A 19,086-nucleotide genomic window follows, 5' to 3' on the forward strand; every position below is an offset into this window, starting at 1 on the left:
TCTTAACCCCCCTGCTGTGATCCACTAGCCCCCACTCCTCTCCCAGAGCTGGGATAGAACCCAGGAGTCCTGGTTCCTTCCTGAGCCCTCATACCAAACTCCCTTAACTCCCGCTATAACCCGGGGCCCTGGACTGACTGCGGCTGGGCTGGGCTAACACAGGCTGCCACGGGCACGGCTCAGATTGACCAGATTTAAAATCATGATCAAAAACTCAGAAATGTCCCAAAACCCACTTTATTGCTGTTAGCAAAGCGGCAGAGCGAGATCCGGGGCGGCCGGGCAGTGGACACACATGGGGCACAGGGCGGGGGTGGGGGCCATACAAGGGGACTGGGCCCTTTCCACACAGACCCTGCGCTGGGCTCTGGGCTCAGCAGGGCTGGACCCCAGGGGAGCCACACACGGGTACGATAGAGCCTTTAGCTGGGTGCTGGGGCTGCCCCACCCCCAGCCATGGGCCCGATCCCGCCCGGGGACCCCATTGACCGGGAATGGCCGAATCTGGCCCAAAGCCACCTGGGTAATGGCTGGAGAGGCTTTACCTGGAGTGACTGACAGGAGCCTCTGGCCAATAGGGGCCGGGCTCAGGGCCCAATCCAGCGCCCACTGGAGTCAAGAGAAACCTTCCCCACGATGGCAATGGGGTTTGGATCAGCCCCGTGGGCCCTGCTGCCCCCTGACGAGGGGCGAGCCCCATTCCCAGCTCCACGGAGCTCCCTGAATAGGCGCCCCCCTCCCAAGCCCAGCGGGGGTGCAGGGCCCGCCTGAGGGGCCGGCTCCCCAGGCAGTCTCTAGCGGGTTGGCTCGGCGCGGTTACGGGGCCAAGGGGCTCCCGCCTGGGTACAACAGCTGGCACCACCGGGAGCGGAGCAGGGACGCTGGGAGCAGAAGTGGGCGGGCGGCGCGAGCGGGTCTCACGAAGGCACCTGGGGGATTCGGGGGCCCCGGCTCGTCCCCGCGTTTATCTGAAAGGCAAAGAGGGTCAGTTACCAGGAGCCCTAGGCCCCGACATGAGGCTGGCAGGGATCGGGGCCACTTCCCTGCACCCCATTGACACGGGGGGGTGCTGGGAGACCCCAGGGGCTGTGGCTGGCTGGATACAGTGGGGCGGGGGCCCAGGGGCAGTGGGTGCAGCTGGAGGGGCAGCGTCTGGCTGGGGGAGCACAGCGGGTGGGGGGGGGGTCTCCCCACAGGGTGCTGGGAGGGCCCAGGGGCTGTGGGTGCAGCGGGTGCCCCCCACGGGCAGCGGCTACTCACAAGGGGCCCCGCGGGTTGCGGGCAGCGTTCATCTTCATGCCCTTGATGATGAGGATGGTGCCCGCGATGATGCCGATGATGCCCACGGCCAGGCCCAGGGCGCACACCAGGGTCTCGGTGGTCTCGGGGACGGGGGTGGGCACCTGGGCTTCTGGAGAGAGGGGGAGAGGGTGTGGGGTGAGCGGGGCTGTTCCCACCCCTCCCTCCCAGAGCCAGGAGAGAACCCAGGCATCCTGGCTCCCAGCCCTGTGCCCCATGGGGTTCCCGGGTGCCCCAGCCTTACCCCAGTGCTTTGTGAAGGGCTCGGGCAGCCCCCAGTGCTCCACCCGGCAGTCGTAGAAGTCGCCCTGGCTGGGGAGGAAGGGCAGGTAGGAGAACTTGCGGAAGGAGTTGTCCTGGCGGGGGAAGAAGTCGGTCTCGTAGACGCCCCCCGTCACCTCCTGCCCGTTCTTCAGCCACGTCACGCTGAGCGCGGGTGGGGAGAACTTGTCCACGAAGCAGATCAGGACGTTGGGCTCCCCCAGCTCCACGGGGCCTTTGGGGAACACGGTCACCTCAGGGGGCACTGGGGAGACAGGGGTTAGTGGGTCCCATTGCCTGCCCCTGAGCCAGCCAGTCCCAGCCCTGGGGCTGGATCGGAGCCAGCACCCCCTAGAGGGGAAAGGCCCCGTGCCCCATTCCCTGCACCCCTGAGCCAGCCAGTCCCTGGTGCTCACGCTCCAGCTCAGGGGTCTCTCCCCAGGACTGTGGGGGTGTCTCCGGGGCCATCCCAGCTCCCTGCCCTGACGGCTCATGGGGCACCAGGGGCAGGGGGGAGAATCCCTCAGGGGCAGGGCCTGGGGCTGGGCACGGGCAAGGAACAGCCCTTGGCAAAGAGATGCCCTGGGCCACCAGGCTGGAGGGTGTGAACTGCCCGGACCCCCTGCCCTGCACAGCCCTGGCCCGGCTGACTGGCTCCCCGGAGCCCTGCAGGGGCTGGGAGGGGAGCTGAGGGGGGGCTTGCACTGGGTACCCATGAGGTGGGAAGGGTCCCGGGAGAGGGGCCTGGCAGGGAAAATGTCCCACCGTTCGGGGCCTGTGTGTGGTTGGACCTCTTGATCAGGATCTCCAGGTTCTGCTTGTCCACGGCGATGTTGCCCAGGGCGCCCTGTGCCTCGAAGCTGGCGAACTTGCCGAAGTCGGGCAGGCGCCAGACGGTCTCCTTCCTCTCCAGGTCCACGTGGAAGATCTCGTCCTGGTCGAACTCGAACATGAACTCCCCGGACCCCTGCTGGGATTGGTCCGTGCGCTGGTAGAACTCCACCTGGGAGAGCATGTTCTCCGCTGCGGGGAGACGGGCGTCCCCATCAGCACCCACGCCAGCCCCTCCCCGGGATACAGGGTCTCTGATCTCTTCCCCTGGGGCCACACTGGCACTGGGACGCCCCGGTGTGAGGGGAAAGCGGTTGCAGGGAGCCCAGTGACCCCTGGTATCGTGCTGGGGCATTGGGGTCAGTGCTGCCTGGAGGGGACAGCGCCCCCCCACTGTGCTCCCCCTTCTGCTCACTTCAATCCCATGCAAGCAGGGGCCGGGCCTGTCCCACTTCGCGTGTGAAGGGGGATGTGACCCCAGCCCACAGTGGTGTATGGGGGAAGTTGGACGTCATTACTGCCAGACATGTCATTCTCCCGTCTGTGTGTGGGGCTGGTTCTGTGTACCAGCGTCACCATGACCTGGCTCTCGGGGCGATTTCAATTCCTGGCCCCCGACACCCACACCCGGGGCCGGTCACTGGGAGCCCAGGAACTCCCCAGCCAGAGACATTAAAGCTGCGCTGGGGGGGTCAGACAACCTCCGGGAGGGGGAGGGGTCTGGCTCGGGGCTGAGGCTGGGATCCCCCAGGGCCCAAGGGAGTTTGGCACCCACATCCCAGGGCAGGGGTTCTCAAACTGGGGGTCGGGACCCCTCAGGGTGTCACGAGCTTATTACATGGGAGTTCTCAACCTCCACCCCAAACTCCACTTTGCCTCTAGCATTTATAATGATGTTAATATCTAAACAAACATTTTTAATCTATAAGGGGGAAACCACGACTTCCCCACAATCCCACTCAGAAGCTTGCCGTGTGAAAGGGGCCACCCGTACAAAAGTTTGAGAGCCACTGTCCTAGGGATCCCAGCTCACCCGGCAGGATCTCACCCAGCCATCGCAAAGCAGGGAACCCGCCACCACTAGCCAAGGTGAGACAGTGCCCCACAGAGCCCCCCGTGGGTCTGAGTCCTGGGGGGACAATGGGGACAGGCCAGGGAGCAGAGCCAGGGGCTCCCTGCTCTGCATAGACGCTCTCATTGCTCAGCAGGGTCTGGACCTGGAGTGGCTCTTTGGGGAGCGATCCCCCATCCCCGTATCTGGTGTCCCCATGGGGGGGGGTCAGCCCCTAAGTCCTGGGGGCGGGGGGCTGCACCCCTAGGGCAGGACTGTGTCATATCCAAACCACGACTTCCCCACAATCCCTCTGCTGCCCCCATGCTAGCCTCCCCTCCCCCGCTGCCATGGGGGGGAGACCCTCCTCCCCGCAGCCCCCCGACCCCAAATTTGGCTCCCCTCCATGCCCCATCAGGCCCCCATTGTCCCTCCCTGGGGGTGGGAGCCGGGCGCTTGGGGGGTGAAGCCGCCCCATCCCTCCCCTCGCCCCGGGCCCAGGCGTCACAGCCCCTACCCCACCCGTACCTGTCACTGCCCCGGCGCCCGGCAGGGCCAGCAGGGTGAGCAGGGCCAGCTGGGCCATGGGGACGCCCTGTCCTGCGCCCATCTCCTCTCCCTGGACACTGGGCTGGGCGCGGGGCCGGCAGTGCTAGGGGGCCGGGGGGGCACATGTCACACCCTGGGGGGGCAGGGCTGGGGGCAGCCCCCGGCATTGGCCAGGGGAGCCCGGCCCAGGGGCCCGCACCCAATGGCAGAAATCCCTGCGCCGACCAGGCTGTTACCGGGCAGAGCAGCAGCGCGGAGCCTCGCCGAGAGGAGACGGAGAAATTCAGTGTTCCCGGCTCTCAGGATTGTGTCACGAGTCTCAGGACAATTCTTGTGTTTTCCTAAAGCCCCAGCTCCAGGAGTCACGTGGGTCTGGGACGATTCCAGCCTCGATCTTAGAGACAAAGTGAGTGTCCAGCCCTTGGGGCTGTGGGGAGAGCTTCAAGCTCTGACCCCTGGGCACCCGAAGGGCTCAAAGAGCAGAAGGCAAATAAACCCCACAGCTGGTATTCGTACCTTGTCGCAGGATTTTAAAGCATTTGGGGCTGACAACAGGGCACGTTCCCGGCCAGATGCCTGCTCCTGGTGTGGACACGGCGCCGCTGGGGGAGGGGCGGGGGGGTTGTCCCTGATGTGGATGCACCGCCACCGGGGGGGGTTGTCCCCTGTGTGGATGCGGCGCCACTGGGTGGGGTCTCCCCACACGGCGCTCACGCCACCCCCAGACACCCTGCTCTGCAGCACGGCTGGGTGCTCAAGGGGGACTTGGCGGGCCCAGTTCTACACTGGGGGGGTCACACCCCTGAGCCACAGAGATCTGCCGGGACAAGTGTTAAGTGTAGACCAGGCCACACACGGGGTTTGGGGCATCATCCATGGAAGACTGGGACATGGGACCATCACCCATGAGGCCCCAGAGCGGGGATGGACTGGCTGAGGAGGTGAGGACGGGGACATGGGGCCTTTCCCCTCTGCTGGCACCAGCTCCGATCTGCTGTTAGTGACCAAACCCCCTCCCCCCGGGGTCTGTCCTGGGCCCTGTGTGGGTGTGTTGATCCGTGTCCCCTGCCCAAACCCACTGCCATCCACCCCCCCACCCCCACCCCACTAACGCGCTGAGTGTTCACACTGCCCCCGGCAGGAGGGGCCGGGCGCTGGAGGGGCGGGAGAGGGGCTAGCCTTGGACCCAGGAGCCCTGGGGTCATTCCCGGCCCTGCCACAGACTGTGTGTGACCCTGGGCCAGTCACTGACTTCTCTGGGCCTCAGAGCTGGCGGGGGGGGCGGGGGGATGCAGCGGAGAGGGGGAGGGGCTCAGAGACAGGGGGGCCAGAGATGCCCCTTAGGGAGATCGATGGTGGGAGCAGCTGGGAGGCTGAGCTGTGCCTGCCCCATGGAGACTGAACGTCTCTAGCAGGGTCCCGGGGGGCAGAGCTCAGGCCCATGGAGGTGGGGGTGGGGGAAGCTCAGAACTTCTGCCTGTGGGGCCAGCCCCCAACCTTCCACTGGGCCTAAATTTATCTACAACCAGAGACCCCCCCACAGACCTGGCCTGCCCCAGCCCGCAGCAGGGTGTCGAGGCACCAGGGGAAGGGAACGGAGGGTCCCAGTCCCATTGCTGGGGGCCCTGCTCTGGGGGGGGGCTGGTCCCTGGGCTGGCCCCGCTCTCCAGCTGCCCCGGGGCCATGGCAGGCGCCGGGCGAGTCCTGCAGCCCGACCCCAGACCCTGCTCTGCCCCCCACGAGGGAGAAGTATGGAACCGAGCCCTGCTGGGGCCGGCTCTGCCTGGCAACGGATGATGCTGCCCAGACCCGATGCTGACTGGCCCCAGGGCTGGGGGTGCCCAATCCCCGGGGCCGTGGGCAGCGTCCCGGGTCTGGTGCTCGGAGCTGGGCAGAGAAGGTCTCAGTCTGCGGGGTCCCGACGACTTTCCAGATCTCTCCCTCCTGAGCAGCGATGGGGACTGGTCGGATCCTGGGGGCCGGGAGCCGCTGGGCTGGGGCTCTGCTCGTGGCACTGACGGTGCTGAGAACCCACCTGGCTCATTGCACGGAGCCCCCAGGTGAGCAGAGACCCCAGCGCCCCGGGGAGCCCCGTCCTGGGCAGGCGCTGGGCGTATCTGGGGGTCGGGGGGTGTCAGACCCCAGCGCCCCGGGGAGCCCCGTGCTGCCTGTGCCGGTCCCCCCCCCCGCTCAGTGTCTCTGCCCCTGTCACGGTCTCGGCCCTACGCCCCCGCCCCCCCCCGGTCAGTGTTACTGTCACTCCCCTCCCCCCACACGGCCCTGCCGGCCGCCGGGCTCCCCTGGGCGTGGGCGGGGTGCAGGGCGGGGGGGCTCCGGCTGTCCCCCCCCCGCTGGGCTACGAGCCCGGGGGCAGCAGGGGGCGCCTGAGCCGAGCCGAGCCGAGCCGAGCCCGTCCCCCCCCAGGGCGGTTCCTGCACCAGACGAAGTACGAGTGTCACTTCACCAACGGCACCGGGCGGGTCCGGTTCCTGCACCGCTACATCTACGGCCGGCAGCAGATCGCGCACTTCGACAGCGAGCTGGGGGTCTACGTGGCGGACACGGAGCTGGGCCGGCCCGACGCCGAGTATTGGAACAAGGACCCGGCGCTCCTGGCACGAAGGCGGGCGGAGGTGGACCGGTTCTGCCGGCACAACTACGGGGCGATCCAGCCGTTCAGCGTCGACCGGAGCGGTGAGTGGGGGGGGTGAGCCCGGGGGGGGGCTGAGCGCGGGAGACACGGCGGGGGGGGCTCAGCTTCTCCTGCGCTGGGGGGCGGCAGGGAGAGGGGCGGGGCTAGGGCACGGGGTCACGGGCCGGGGGCGGGGCACAGAGAGCAGGAGGCGGGGCCATGGCCAGGGGGCGGGGTCACCCAGCGGCAGGTGCGGGCAGGTGTCCCCGGGTCCGGCTGCGGCGCCCCCTGTCGGCAGGGCCGAGAGCCCCAGACCCCGGGTCAGTCTCTGGGGGGCTGTTCCTGGCCCACCCCCCACCCCTCTGAGGGGTCCGGCCCCCCACTCAGACCCCCTTCGGGGCAGGCAGCTGCTGCGGCTCCTACTCCCCCCTTCCTGGGCTGGGGGGGGCCCGGCGATGGGGCAGAACTTTCCCCTCCCCCCAGCCCCACCCCTCCCCCCTTGGCGTACCCCTGGGTGAGGGGTGGGGGCAGCCCCTGGTCGCTGGCTGAGACCCCGTCTCCCTGGGCCCCAAGGGTCAGACCATCCCCAGCTCTGTCCCCATGGGGGTGACGGGACGCGACTCCCCTCGGGCCCTTTCTGTCGGAGCCTGTCCGGGGCAACGGGGGGCAGGACAGAACCAGCCAGGGGGGATAGTTGGGGGCCTGGGCCTTTCCCAGGGGCAGGGGAGCACCTCTTGCTCCTGAGCACCCTTCCATCTCCAGCCCCTTTCCCAGCCCCCTCTCCTCTCTCCCCCCAGTTCAGCCCGAGGTGACAGTTTTTCCCACAAAATCGGGGTCCCAGCCCCACCCCCACCTGCTGGTTTGCTCCGTGACGGGGTTTTACCCCGGGGGGATCGAGATTAAGTGGTTCAAGAACGGGCAGGAGCAGACGGCCGGGGTGGTGTCCACGGAGCTGCTCCAGAACGGAGACTGGACCTTCCAGATCCTGGTGATGCTGGAGATGAGCCCCCGGCGCGGGGATGTCTACACCTGCCAGGTGGAGCACATCAGCCTGCGGGACCCCCTCAGCGTGAACTGGGGTAAGAGCCTCTGGGTGTGGGGCAGCCCCTGAGCCCACAGGGGCAGCCCTCGTTCTGTGGAGCCCTCAGGGGATGGGCCTCGGTCAGAGTGCTCACATGAGCCCTTCTAACCCAAATCTATCAACCTGGGCTGGGAGCTCACTTCCACGGGCTCCAAAACACTGTGTAGACACAACCTGAGTGGGGCAGTGTTAGGGTTTCCTCCCCACTCTGAACTGTGGGGTACAGATGTAGGGACCAGCATGAAAGACTCCCTAAGCTTATATTCCACCAGCTTAGGTTAAAACTTCCCCAAGACACAAATTCCTTCCCTTATCCTTGGACAGTATCGCTGCCACCACCAAGTGAGTTAGACAAAGATTCAGGAAAAGGACCACCTGGAGTTCCTATTTCCCCAAAATATTCCCCCAAACTGCTTCACCCCCTTTCCTGGGGAAGCTTGAGAATAATCTACCAGCCAATTGTCTTTAATAAAAGGACAGACCAGACCCTTTATGTTTAGGACACTAAAATCAATTAGGTTCTTAAAAGAAGAACTTTATTATAAAGAAAAAAGTAAAAGAAGCACCTCTGTAAAATCAGGATGGAAGGTAATTTTACAGGGTAATAAAAAGATTTAAAACACAGAGGATTCCCCTCTAGGCTCAACTTCAGAGTTATAAAAACAGGAATAAACATCCCTCTTAGCATAGGGAAAATTTACAAGCTAAAACAAAAGATAATTTAACACATTTTCTTGCTATTACTTACAATTTTTGTAATTTTAGATGTATCATTTCAGTAGGAGCTGGGTTACCTGCTTGGTTTTTTTCTTTGTCCGGAGAGGGAACAAAACAAAGAGCACAAAGAAAATCTCCCTTCATATTTGAAAGTATTTTCTTTCCCCATTGGTCCTTCTGGTCAGGTGCCAACTAGGTTAATTGAACTGATTAACCCCTTATAGGTAAAGGAGGGATTTTATACTACCCTTAGCTGTATGTTTATGACACGCCCCCCAAATCACAGACGGTGCTGGACAGCCTGCTCCACACTGGCTGTGACTTTTTCCTGGAGCTCTAGGAGAAAACAGAGTTAATAAGACACATGGACCTTTAGATATACTACTGATTATATAAACACTAACAATATTTTTCGCCTTTTAAGGACGATTTTAACCAGTTGATTTGGGGAAACTTTTACAGGAAAGTGCATTAGCTTCAGAAATGTGCTGTATTTTAGAATTAAACTTTTGGAGAGCTAAACTTTACCGAAGAAGTTTTCTGTTATTTTTTTTGATGGTATGAAGCCACTGTAGCACAGCAGGTCGGTTTGCAGGGGCAAACGCCGTCCCCAAACGTATGGTGTAGCTTTTTTAGAGCGTACACAATGGCATAACATTTCTTTTTGCTGATTGACCAGTGGCTTTTCCTTTTAGACAGTTTTTTGCTGAGAAACACGACAGGATGGAATTTTTGATTTGGTCCTTTTTGCATTAAAACTGCTCCCACACCACGCTTGGACGCATCTGTGGTTACTAGGAAAGGTTTGTTCAAATCTGGGGTCCTTAGCACAGGGTCAGACTTGAGTGTCGCTTTAAGCTGGTTAAAGGCCCTCTGACACTCTTCAGTCCACTGAACTGCATTTGGCTGGGTTTTTTTGGTCAGCTCTGTTAGTGGGGCAGCGATTTGGCTGTATTGCGGTACAAATCGCCTGTAATATTTGGCCAAGCCTGAGAAGTATTGGACCTGGTTTTTTGACTTTGGGACAGGTCACTTTTGGATAGCATCATTTTGGTCTGTAGGGGGTTGATAGTTTCTTGACCCATCTGGTGTTCAAGGTAAGTCACTCTGTTTAAGCCTATTTGACACTTTTTAGCCTTAACAGTTAGTCCTGCCTTTCTTATGCGCTTGAAGACTTTCTGGAGATGCTCCAGGTGTTTTGCCCATGAATCAGAAAAGATGGCCACATCGTCAAGCTAGGTGACTGCAGATTCTCCCAATCCCGCCAGGAGACTATCTACAAGTTTCTGGAAGGTGGCGGGTATATTTTGCAGCCTGAAAGGGAGCACATTACATTTATACAGCCCTACATGGGTGATGAAGGCTGACCTTTCCTTGGCAGATTCATCTAGCGGTACCTGCCAGTACCCCTTGGTTAAGTTTAAGGTAGAGATGAACTGGGCCCATCCCAGTTTCTCCAATAGTTCATCTGTGCGTGGCATTGGATAGTTGTCTGGGCGAGTTACAGCATTTAGCTTACGGTAGTCCACGCAAAAGCGTATTTCCCCATCTGGTTTGGGAACTAGAACCACTGGAGATGCCCGTGCACTGCCAGAGGGGCGGATTACACCCATCTGTAGCATGTCCTGGATCTCCCGTTCTATAGCAGCTTTGGCTTGAGGAGCCACCCGGTAAGGTTGGGCTCTAATTGGGTGAGCATTCCCTGTGTCAATGGAGTGATATGCCCGTTCAGTCAGTCCTGGGGTGGCTGAGAACGTCGGCGCGTAGCTAGAGCACAGCTCCTGGATCTGCTGGTGCTGCATATGCCCGAGGGTCATGGAGAGGTTCACCTTTTCCACACCACCGTCACTTTTCCCTTTATAGTAGACACCTTCAGGCCACTCAGAGTCATCTCCTTCCTGTGCTGTAAACTGACAAACCTTTAATTTTCTGGAATAAAAGGGCTTTAGAGAATTAATATGGTACACCTTAGGCTTTCGATTTGAGGTGGTGGATGCTATGAGATAGTTAACAGCTCCCAGGCGCTCTTGGACCGTAAATGGCCCTTTCCACGATGCTTTTATCTTATGGACCTGGAGCGCCTTTAAGACCATGACCTGGTCCCCTACTTTGAAGGAACGCTCTCTGGCATGTTTATTATACCAGGCCTTTTGCTCTTTCTGAGCATTTTTTAGGTTTTTTCTAGCAAGGGCTAAAGAGGTTCGGAGGGTGTTTTGTAGGTTGTTTACAAAGTTCAGAATGTTAGTTCCTGCAGAAGGCGTAAACTCCTCCCATTTCTGCTTCACCAACTGTAATGGCTCCTTAACCTCACGGCCATACACAAGTGTAAATGGTGAAAACCCTAAACTGGGATGTGTTACAGCCCTGTAGGCAAAGAGCAACTGCTGCAACACTAGGTCCCAATCATTGGAGTGCTCATTTACGAATTTACGTATCATGGCCCCCAAAGTTCCATTAAACTTCCCCATTAGGCCATTTGCTGGATGGTGGTAAGGGGTGGCAACCAAGTAGTTCACCCCATGAGCTTCCCAAAGGCTTTTTATGTTCCCTGCCAGGAAATTAGTCCATAAGGATGTCAGAGGGCCAACCTACCCTGGCAAAAATGTCTGTTAAGGCCTGGCACACACTTATAGCCCTGGTGTTGCTTAGAGCTACTGCTTCCGGCCATCGGGTGGCAAAATCCATGAAAGTCAGTATGTCCTGCTTCCCTCTGGGTGTCTTTTTCGGGAAAGGACCCAGAATAACCACAGCTACTCGCTGAAATGGAACCTCAATGATGGGGAGTGGCTGGAGAGGGGCTTTGACCTGGTCTTGGGGGTTTTCCACTCTTTGGCACACCTCACAAGACTGGACGTAAGTAGAAACGTTCTTTTCCATTCCCTCCCAGTGGAATGACCTCCCCAAACGGTCTTTGGTCCTGTTCACCGCAGCATGGCCACTAGGATGATCATGGGCTAAGCTCAAGAGCTTGACCTGGTACTTAGTTGGAACTACCAACTGTCTCTGAGGATGCCAGTCTTCCTGGTGTCCACCAGAAAGAGTTTCCTTGTATAAAAGTCCTCGTTCTACCACAAACCGGGATCGATTAGCAGAGTTGAGAGGCGGTGGGTTGCTCTGTGCCGCCGTCCAAGCTCCCTGGAGGCTTTCATCTGTTTCCTGTTCGGTCTGGAACTGTTCCCTTGATGCTGGAGACCTCAGTTCCTCACTGGATGGTGGACCTGGGCTTGGTCCCCGGGAAGCGACGCGAGGGACGGGGCTGGTTCCATGGACGGTGACCCGCTCTCCATGGGTGTGCTAGGTTGGGGTTCAGGCTCCGGCTGAGCCTCTTGCGCTGGTTTGGCTGCTGCTGCCAGGGCGGGCTCGGTGGGGCCCTCTGGTGTTGGGGTTGCAGACGGGGTTGCAAGCGCTGGACTCAGGGCTGCCAATGGTTCTGGTGCTGGTTGCTCCGCCCGTTCCGGTTCTGGGACTGGCTCTGGCTGGGTCTCTGGGACTGGGTCCACTACGGCCGTTGCAGACGTTGGCATGGGGTCCGGTTCCACCACCTCAGTCTGGGTCTCTGGTAGCACAGACGGGGCCCTGGTGGAAGACTCAGCAACAGGGAGAGGTGTGGAAGCTGGCTTAGCCTGGCTGCGGGTGACCATTCCCACCCTCTGGGCTAGCTTCACATGGTTGGCCAAGTCTTCCCCCAGCAGCATGGGGATGGGATAATCGTCATAGACTGCAAAAGTCCACGTTCCTGACCAGCCCTCGTACTGGACAGGCAACTTGGCTGAAGGCAAATCGAAAGAGTTGGACTTGAAGGGTTGAATCGTCACTTGGAATTCTGGGTTGATGAAGTTGGGGTCCACTAAGGATTGGTGAATAGCTAACACCTGTGCTCCAGTATCCCTCCACGCGATAACTTTCTTCCCGCCTACACTCACAGTTTCCCTTCGCTCTGAGGGTATCTGGGAGGCATCTGGGCCTGAGGACCTTTGGTATGACCCAGGTGCAATGAACTGTAATCTGTTGGGGTTCTTGGGGCAGTTGGCGTTTACATGCCCCAGCTCGTTACATTTAAAACATCGCCCAGCTGACTGGTCACTGGGGTGAGGTGGGTTGCTGGAGAATGGTGTGGTGGGACGATAAGGGATCTGGGGTTTTCCTTGCGGTGTAGGTGGGGCCTTGGGCTGCCCCCAGTGTTATGGTGTGGTCTCAGAGTCTCCCTTCTGGTATCCGCCCAAACTGCGACCAGGGCTGTTCCTCTCTGGTACCGCCACCCGTTTTGTTCCGATTTGCCCCGCCTCTTTGGCGGTCTGGGACTGCTCGTATTGATCAGCATAAGAAGCAAGACTTTCTGCTGAGTTTATTTTTTTATCCCATCAACACTGTTTTACATCATCATTGGTCATAGTCAGGAACTGCTCCTGTACAACCAAATCACACATTCCTTCAAAGCTAGTTACACGCCTTCCTTTGACCCATTTATCTAACAGATCCTTTATCAGGTTTACATAAGCCACATTACTTAGTCCAGCCCCTCTCTTAAGGGCTCTAAATTTAACTCTGTAAATTTCAGGTGGAATATGAAATTGTTTCAAAACCAAATCCTTAAATTTACCGTAGTCAGAAGCATCCTTAATAGGCATTTTGTTGAATATGTCCACAGCTCTTCCAGTTAATTTTGCTACCAATGTGGTCATCTTGTGATCTTTAGGAATTGCATGGAGGGTGCACAGTCTCTCAAAGGTGATGAAATATTCAGTAATATCACTGGATTCATCATACTGTGGACATAGTCGCTCCCATTTGTGGATTTTTGGGGAAGTGGAGCCAGCTGCTGAAGGGTTCTGTCTTTTCAACTCCATAACAGCCAGTTCATGCTTCTGAGCCTCAATCTGGGCCTGTATTTCTTTGTCTTTTAACTCCAGATCTCTTTTATGGGCAGCCTCCTCTCTGGCTGTTTCTGCCTCCATAGCTGTCTTGTGGGCAGCCTCCTCCCTGGCTGTTTCTGCCTCCAAGCGTTTTGCCTCCTTCCTCTCCTCCGCGTCCAACTTCAAGCGCTTTAAGGCCATTTGTCTTTCATGTTCTTTCTGTCTCTCTTCAGCTTCCTATCTGGCTAATTCTAGTTTCTTTTGGACTTCACTTTCCGTCATCCCAGCCTTCCTGCGCTTAGCCTAGCCTAACCGAGAGCTAGAAAGAAAGAAAGAAAAAAGCTTTTCAATTCCCTTGCAGGAACTTAACTACACTGCCCTGAGGCAGAGAAAAAAAACCTCCAGCTGCTCTCAGCTAAAAAAAAAACAACAACAACCTCCCTGGTTTTTAAGCACAAAAGAAAAAAAAATGTCCTTTTAATATCCTCAGGTCTGTGCTTCTGGTTCAAAATGATCCCACCGCGCTGCTACCATGTCAGGGTTCCCTCCCCACTCTGAGGTACAGATGTGGGGACCCGCATGAAAGACCCCCTAATCTTACATTCCACCAGCTTAGGTTAAAAACTTCCCCAAGGCACAAATTCCTTCCCTTGTCCTTGGACGGTATTGCTGCCACCACCAAGTGAGTTAGACAAAGATTCAGGAGAAGGACCACTTGGAGTTCCTATTTCCCCCAAATCTCCCCCCAAGCCCCTTCACCCCCTTTCCTGGGGAGGCTTGAGAATAATCTACCAACCAATTGTCTTTAATAAAAGTACAGACCAGACCCTTTATGTTTAGGACACTAAAATCAATTAGGTTCTTAAAAGAAGAACTTTATTATAAAGAAAAAAGTAAAAGAAGCACCTCTGTAAAATCAGGATGGAAGGTAATTTTACAGGGTAATAAAAAGATTTAAACACAGAGGATTCCCCTTTAGGCTCAACTTCAAAGTTACAAAAACAGGAATAAACATCCCTCTTAGCATAGGGAAAATTTACAACCTAAAACAAAAGATAATTTAACACATTTTCTTGCTATTACTTACAATTTTTGTAATTTTAAATGTATCATTTCAGTAGGAGCTGGATTACCTGCTTGGTTTTTTTCTTTGTCCCAAGAGGGAACAAAACAAAGAGCACAAAGAAAACCTCCCCTCAGATTTGAAAGTATTTTCTTTCCCCATTGGTCCTTCTGGTCAGGTGCCAAGCAGGTTAATTGAACTGATTAACTCCTTACAGGTAAAGGAGGGATTTTATGCTACCCTTAGCTGTATGTTTATGACAGGCAGTGACAGGGCTGGGAGAGGAGAAAAGTCTCCATAATTATGATTGGTCTGGAGAAGGGAGATCACAGCACAAGGACAAGGGGACACTCAGTGGAATGGAAAGGGGGCAAATTCACACCTGGTAAAAGGAAGGATGTTTCCCACATACTGTGTAATTAGCCTGTGGAACTCACTGCCACAGGATATAACTGAGCCCAAGAACAGAGCAAGGTTCACACAGAGACTGGCTATTTCTGTGTCTCACAGACTATCCAGGGCTAGACTCAGAGCTGTCCCTTGGGTAGGGCGAATCAGGGCAACCGCTCTGGGCCCTGCGGGCCAGTGCAATTGGCCAGTGTGATCACTCCCGGAAGAGAGACGAATCTGTCACTTCCCCCCATGGGCCCCGCACCCCCCTAGGAACGGCCTTGGCTAGACGAGTTCATGCTGACAATGGACAGGGATATCAGACCTCACGCTGCAGGGTCTGAGCCGATCTCTGACAATCACAGACCAGGAGGAGCCCTGACATGGGGCAGATTGTCCCACAGCTGATCCTGCGGGCTCTGCCCCGGCTGGCGCTGGTCACTGGCGCAGACGGGAGCCCGGCCCAGAGGCCCCTGGCTCTGACCCGGCCCGTTCCGTGTCCCGGTTTCAGAGGCGCAGTCTGACTCCGCCAGGAGCAAGATGCTGACGGGCGTCGGGGGCTTCGTGCTGGGGCTGATCTTCCTGGCGCCGGGACTCCTCATCTACCTGAAGAATAAGAAAGGTGAATGGCTCCGGGTGGGGGCAGGGCACCAGGGTGTCTCTGGAGGGATGTGGGGCTGGGGAGGCTCAGGGGAATCTGGGGGCCGGAGCGGGACTGGGTTCCTAGTGAGGGGCGTTCCATGCCGTGGGGCAGGGGCTGGAGCTCTGACCCCCAGGATCCGGCTCTCCCCGCCCAGGGCTTTGACCATGTCTCTCTTTGTTTTTCAGGGCGCCCGGTTCCCCAACCTGCAGGTAATTTCAATCCCCCTCCCCCCATTAAACCCACCTCCCCCCACACTGACCACAGGCTGCCTGGGACACCCATGGGGCGGCTGCTTCTGCCCCTCGGCCCATGACACCCGCCCGGCTCAGCCCAGGGGCAGCTGGGCAATGGGGCGTTGGCACCATGGAGGAGGAGTCTGCGGGTCCCTCGGTCCCCGTTCAGGCCGATCCCCGAGGTGGTCCCGAGGGCAGAGGGTCCTGGGTCCTGCCGAGCATCACCCAGCCCTGCGGCTGCCGGGCAGAGTCCCTGGGGGCGCCCTGGGGCCTGGCAGAGAAAATCCCCCGTCCCTCCCGCTAGCCCCACAGCCAAGGGCTGATTTCTCTCCCCTCTCCCTGCAGGGCTCCTGAGTTAGATCCTGGGCGTCGGATCCCCCGGCCGGCAGGAGTTTCCGTCCGTCTCTCCCAGCCCCTCGCCCAGCCTGGAGAATGCAGAACCTGGGGCCGGTCCCTTCCCGTCCCCGTCTGCTCCCCGCGCTCTGCCCGGCTCCAGCCCGCGCTGTCTCCGCCTGGGGACCCGTCCCTGCCCCTCAGTCCCCGCAGGGCCCTGGGGCGACCCTGTCACGCTGTCGAGCGGTTCACGAGTGTGGGTACCAATCTCAGGGCACAGTTAGTACCCGGGGCACCAACCCCAAATTGGCTGAGTTCTGTACTGAGATTTCACCAAAGTATCGGGTGTGAACTCCGCAGGCCCTGTAAGGATGTCACTGCAGAGCCACAGACAGTCCCCTTGGGCTCTCCCATCTGTCTGGCCACCCCGGCCAGCCTGCCCTTCTGATCGATCGATCGTCCCTTCCCCCACAAATCACAGCGATATTCGGGTCTCTCCCTGTCCCAAAGGACCAGTCGCTTTCCCCAGGGCAGTAGCACCTTCGGTCCCACTCCACAGACGACGCTTGTAGCCAATCCTGCAATAACCTCAGTAAAGACTTGTTAACGGAGACCAAGCACTGGGATTTCTTTACAAGGTTACAGCAGGTCCCACACACACACCAGGGAGGTACAGCCCTCGGGCCCCAAAGGTCGCAGGAACTCCTGTCAGAAGCAAGCGCTGTGTCTGCTGTGGGGCTGACCCGGGCACAGCCAGGGGATCTGGTGCCTCGTCATTCCTGCCCCTTCCCATCCACGCCGCGTCCAGCGAGGGATTTCTCCTGGGCGGGGGTTTTCATGCCCTTCCTGCCCATGTTCACGCTGGTGGGACGAGCGCTCCTGCACCTCTCACCTTCATGGGCGTGTGGGGGGGGGCCCTCAACCAAGTCCTGTGTCCTCTGAGGCCCCCCAAGGGCCCACCTGGGGTGTGGTGCTTGTCCACACGCCCAGGGCTGCTGCAGCGTGTCTGGTGAAGACGCTTTACGCCGCTGGGAGGGAGATCTCCCCTTGGCCCGATAACCCATCTCTGCGCGCGGCATGGGAGTGGGGGGGACGCTCTCCGCCGGCAGTGCTGGGCCCACGAGTGCTTGTGTCCGTGTCACTTACGTCACTCCGGGAGGTGGTTTATTCACACAGGGGCATGCGCCGGGGGGGTCAAGCAGGGGCATCCCCACCCAATCAGCGCAGGCACAGAATTCCCCCAGCCCCAGTGTGGGAGACGACAGTTCCTCAAGCCCTGGAGCCACGGGAGGAGATCCAGCTCCTCTGGCTGCCAGGGGGGGACGGGGATGGAGGGGGGGATGACGGGAAAGGGGGAAGATCCAGCTTCTCTGGCTGCCAGGGGTGGGGGGGGAAGAGCCAACTCCTCCAGGCACGGGGGGCACAGAAAGGGCCCCTCCATAAGCAGCCAAATTTGTATTCCTGTGCACGCCCCTGCAACACCCGAGGGACACAAATTACGCTGACATGAGCCGCAGTGCAGACTCACCCTGGGGCGTCTGTTGCTGGGCCGGGTGGAGAGAACCCAGCCTGGGCACTCTGGTGTTTCATGCTCGGTGACACGTCTCTCCTGCCTGGATTCACTGATTCAGAGCAAACCCTTCCCTGTCCCCTGATAGCCCGGGACCCCCCGTTCTGGGGGAGACTAACGCAGACAGCCCTCACGAGCATTTCACACAGTCTGACCCCACTGGGATCCATCTAACGCCCGTTGGCACAGTGCGAACACACAGCTGAGCCAAGCTGGGCACGGGACAGGGGCCGGATCTGATTGGGGGGAGGGGGCAGGAGCCCACGGGGCGACTCTGAGAGGGGGGTGATTCCTGGGGGAGGCTGCGGGTTTGTTCCCAGGCTGGATGGGCTCCTTGCCCAGGGGTGGGGAGAGTGGGGAGGGAGCATCGGGAGCCCCTGGGAGGGGGCCCCCCAAATCCCTTTCCCAGGGGAGAGGCAGCTGGAGAGATGCTCCGGTCCCAAGCCCGGGCTGCAGGGACCAGCCTGACACTCCCAGCCCTGGGGGCTCAGCAGTGGGGCAGCAGGGCTGGGGAGCAGCTCGGGGGCAGCACACGGAGTGGGGGCAATTATTACCCAGCATTCCAACCCCCCCGCCCGCAGGGTGTCACAGCCCCTCACCACCCGGGGCCCAGAGATTCACTCCCCAGCCACCCCGGAGCCCCGTCCCTGGCAGAGAATCCCAGACCTGTCTCAGGGGGGTCGGCTCTGAGCTCCAGCGTTTGCTGGCGGTTACCAGGTGTGACGACAAGGGAATTTTCTGTGATGTTTTTATGAGTCCTGTGTGTGCCTCAGTTTCCCCCATGTGCTGCACTGTTACCCAGTATGGTGAAGGACTGTCTGCTCTCAGGGCAGGCGAGGAGCCACAGGTGTGGGTATCACCCAGCTGCCTGGGCCGTAGGCCCCAGATCAGTGGAGCAGCTGAGAATGGCAGATCCAGTGGCCAGGACATTGACACACTCAGCACCCAGCACCCCAGCTGGAGAGAAAAGGGCTAGGAGGGGTGTCACGGAGTCCCTGGGCGATGCTCTGGACCTGCTCCCCATGAAGCCAGGCAGGGCTCTGGGGAAGTCTCCTCTCGGGGAGCAGCCTGTCTGCAGGACACACAGCTCACCCGGCTCCACCTTCCTGGGTCTGACCTCGGAGCATTCAGCCTCCTCTGCCCCTCCGTGCGCGTCCCACAGCCAGTCCACCCAGGCGGGGTCCTGGGGAAGCCAGAGGGTCCTGCCCCCTAACTCCACAGTCAGACGTGACTCTCAGCCAGCCAGTAAAACAGAAGGTTTATTAGACGACAGGAACATGGTCTAACACAGAGCTTGCAGGTGCAGAGAACAGGACCCCTCAGCTGGGTCCATTTTGGGGGGCAGTGAGCCAGACAACCACGTCTGCACTTCATTCCACGTCCCCAGCCAGCCCCAAACTGAAACTCTCTCCAGCCCCTCCTCCTCGGGGCTTTGTCCCTTTCCCGGGCCAGGAGGGCACCTGATTCCTTTGTTCTCCAACCCTTTAGCTCGCACCTTGCAGGGGGGAAGAGCCCAGGCCATCCGTGGCCAGGAAACAGGGTGTCGGCCCTTCTCTGTGTCCAGACCCCTGCACACCCCT

At 59.1% G+C, this 19,086-nt stretch overlaps 2 protein-coding genes across 5 annotated transcripts; one reads left to right on the top strand and one right to left on the bottom strand.

Annotated features, from left to right (window-relative positions):
* Positions 1 to 276: 276 nt before the first annotated feature.
* Positions 277 to 4,531, bottom strand: LOC141998004 (HLA class II histocompatibility antigen, DR alpha chain-like). Of its 4 annotated transcripts, none has more exons than XM_074970613.1 (5): positions 4,228 to 4,531; positions 2,326 to 2,583; positions 1,544 to 1,825; positions 1,261 to 1,411; positions 277 to 968 (listed from the first exon to the last, which is right to left on the bottom strand). In XM_074970613.1, the coding sequence occupies exons 2-5, from the start codon at positions 2,573 to 2,575 to the stop codon at positions 965 to 967; spliced, it is 687 nt and encodes a 228-aa protein (XP_074826714.1). In that variant the 5' UTR covers positions 2,576 to 2,583; positions 4,228 to 4,531; the 3' UTR covers positions 277 to 964. The 4 variants fall into 4 exon arrangements, with proteins under 4 accessions (XP_074826714.1, XP_074826713.1, XP_074826711.1 ...); XM_074970612.1 differs by lacking the exon at positions 4,228 to 4,531 and adding an exon at positions 3,971 to 4,108 and having other exon boundaries at positions 1,544 to 1,795; XM_074970610.1 differs by lacking the exon at positions 4,228 to 4,531 and adding an exon at positions 3,971 to 4,108.
* A 1,305-nt stretch (positions 4,532 to 5,836) lies between these two features.
* On the top strand, positions 5,837 to 16,543 carry LOC141997998 (H-2 class II histocompatibility antigen, E-S beta chain-like). Its single transcript, XM_074970602.1, has 6 exons — positions 5,837 to 6,051; positions 6,416 to 6,685; positions 7,421 to 7,702; positions 15,239 to 15,349; positions 15,556 to 15,579; positions 15,949 to 16,543. The coding sequence occupies exons 1-6, from the start codon at positions 5,946 to 5,948 to the stop codon at positions 15,960 to 15,962; spliced, it is 807 nt and encodes a 268-aa protein (XP_074826703.1). The 5' UTR covers positions 5,837 to 5,945; the 3' UTR covers positions 15,963 to 16,543.
* Positions 16,544 to 19,086: the final 2,543 nt, after the last annotated feature.

The sequence above is a fragment of the Natator depressus genome, chromosome 14 (assembly GCF_965152275.1).
Source record: "Natator depressus isolate rNatDep1 chromosome 14, rNatDep2.hap1, whole genome shotgun sequence".
NCBI lineage: Eukaryota > Metazoa > Chordata > Testudines > Cheloniidae > Natator > Natator depressus.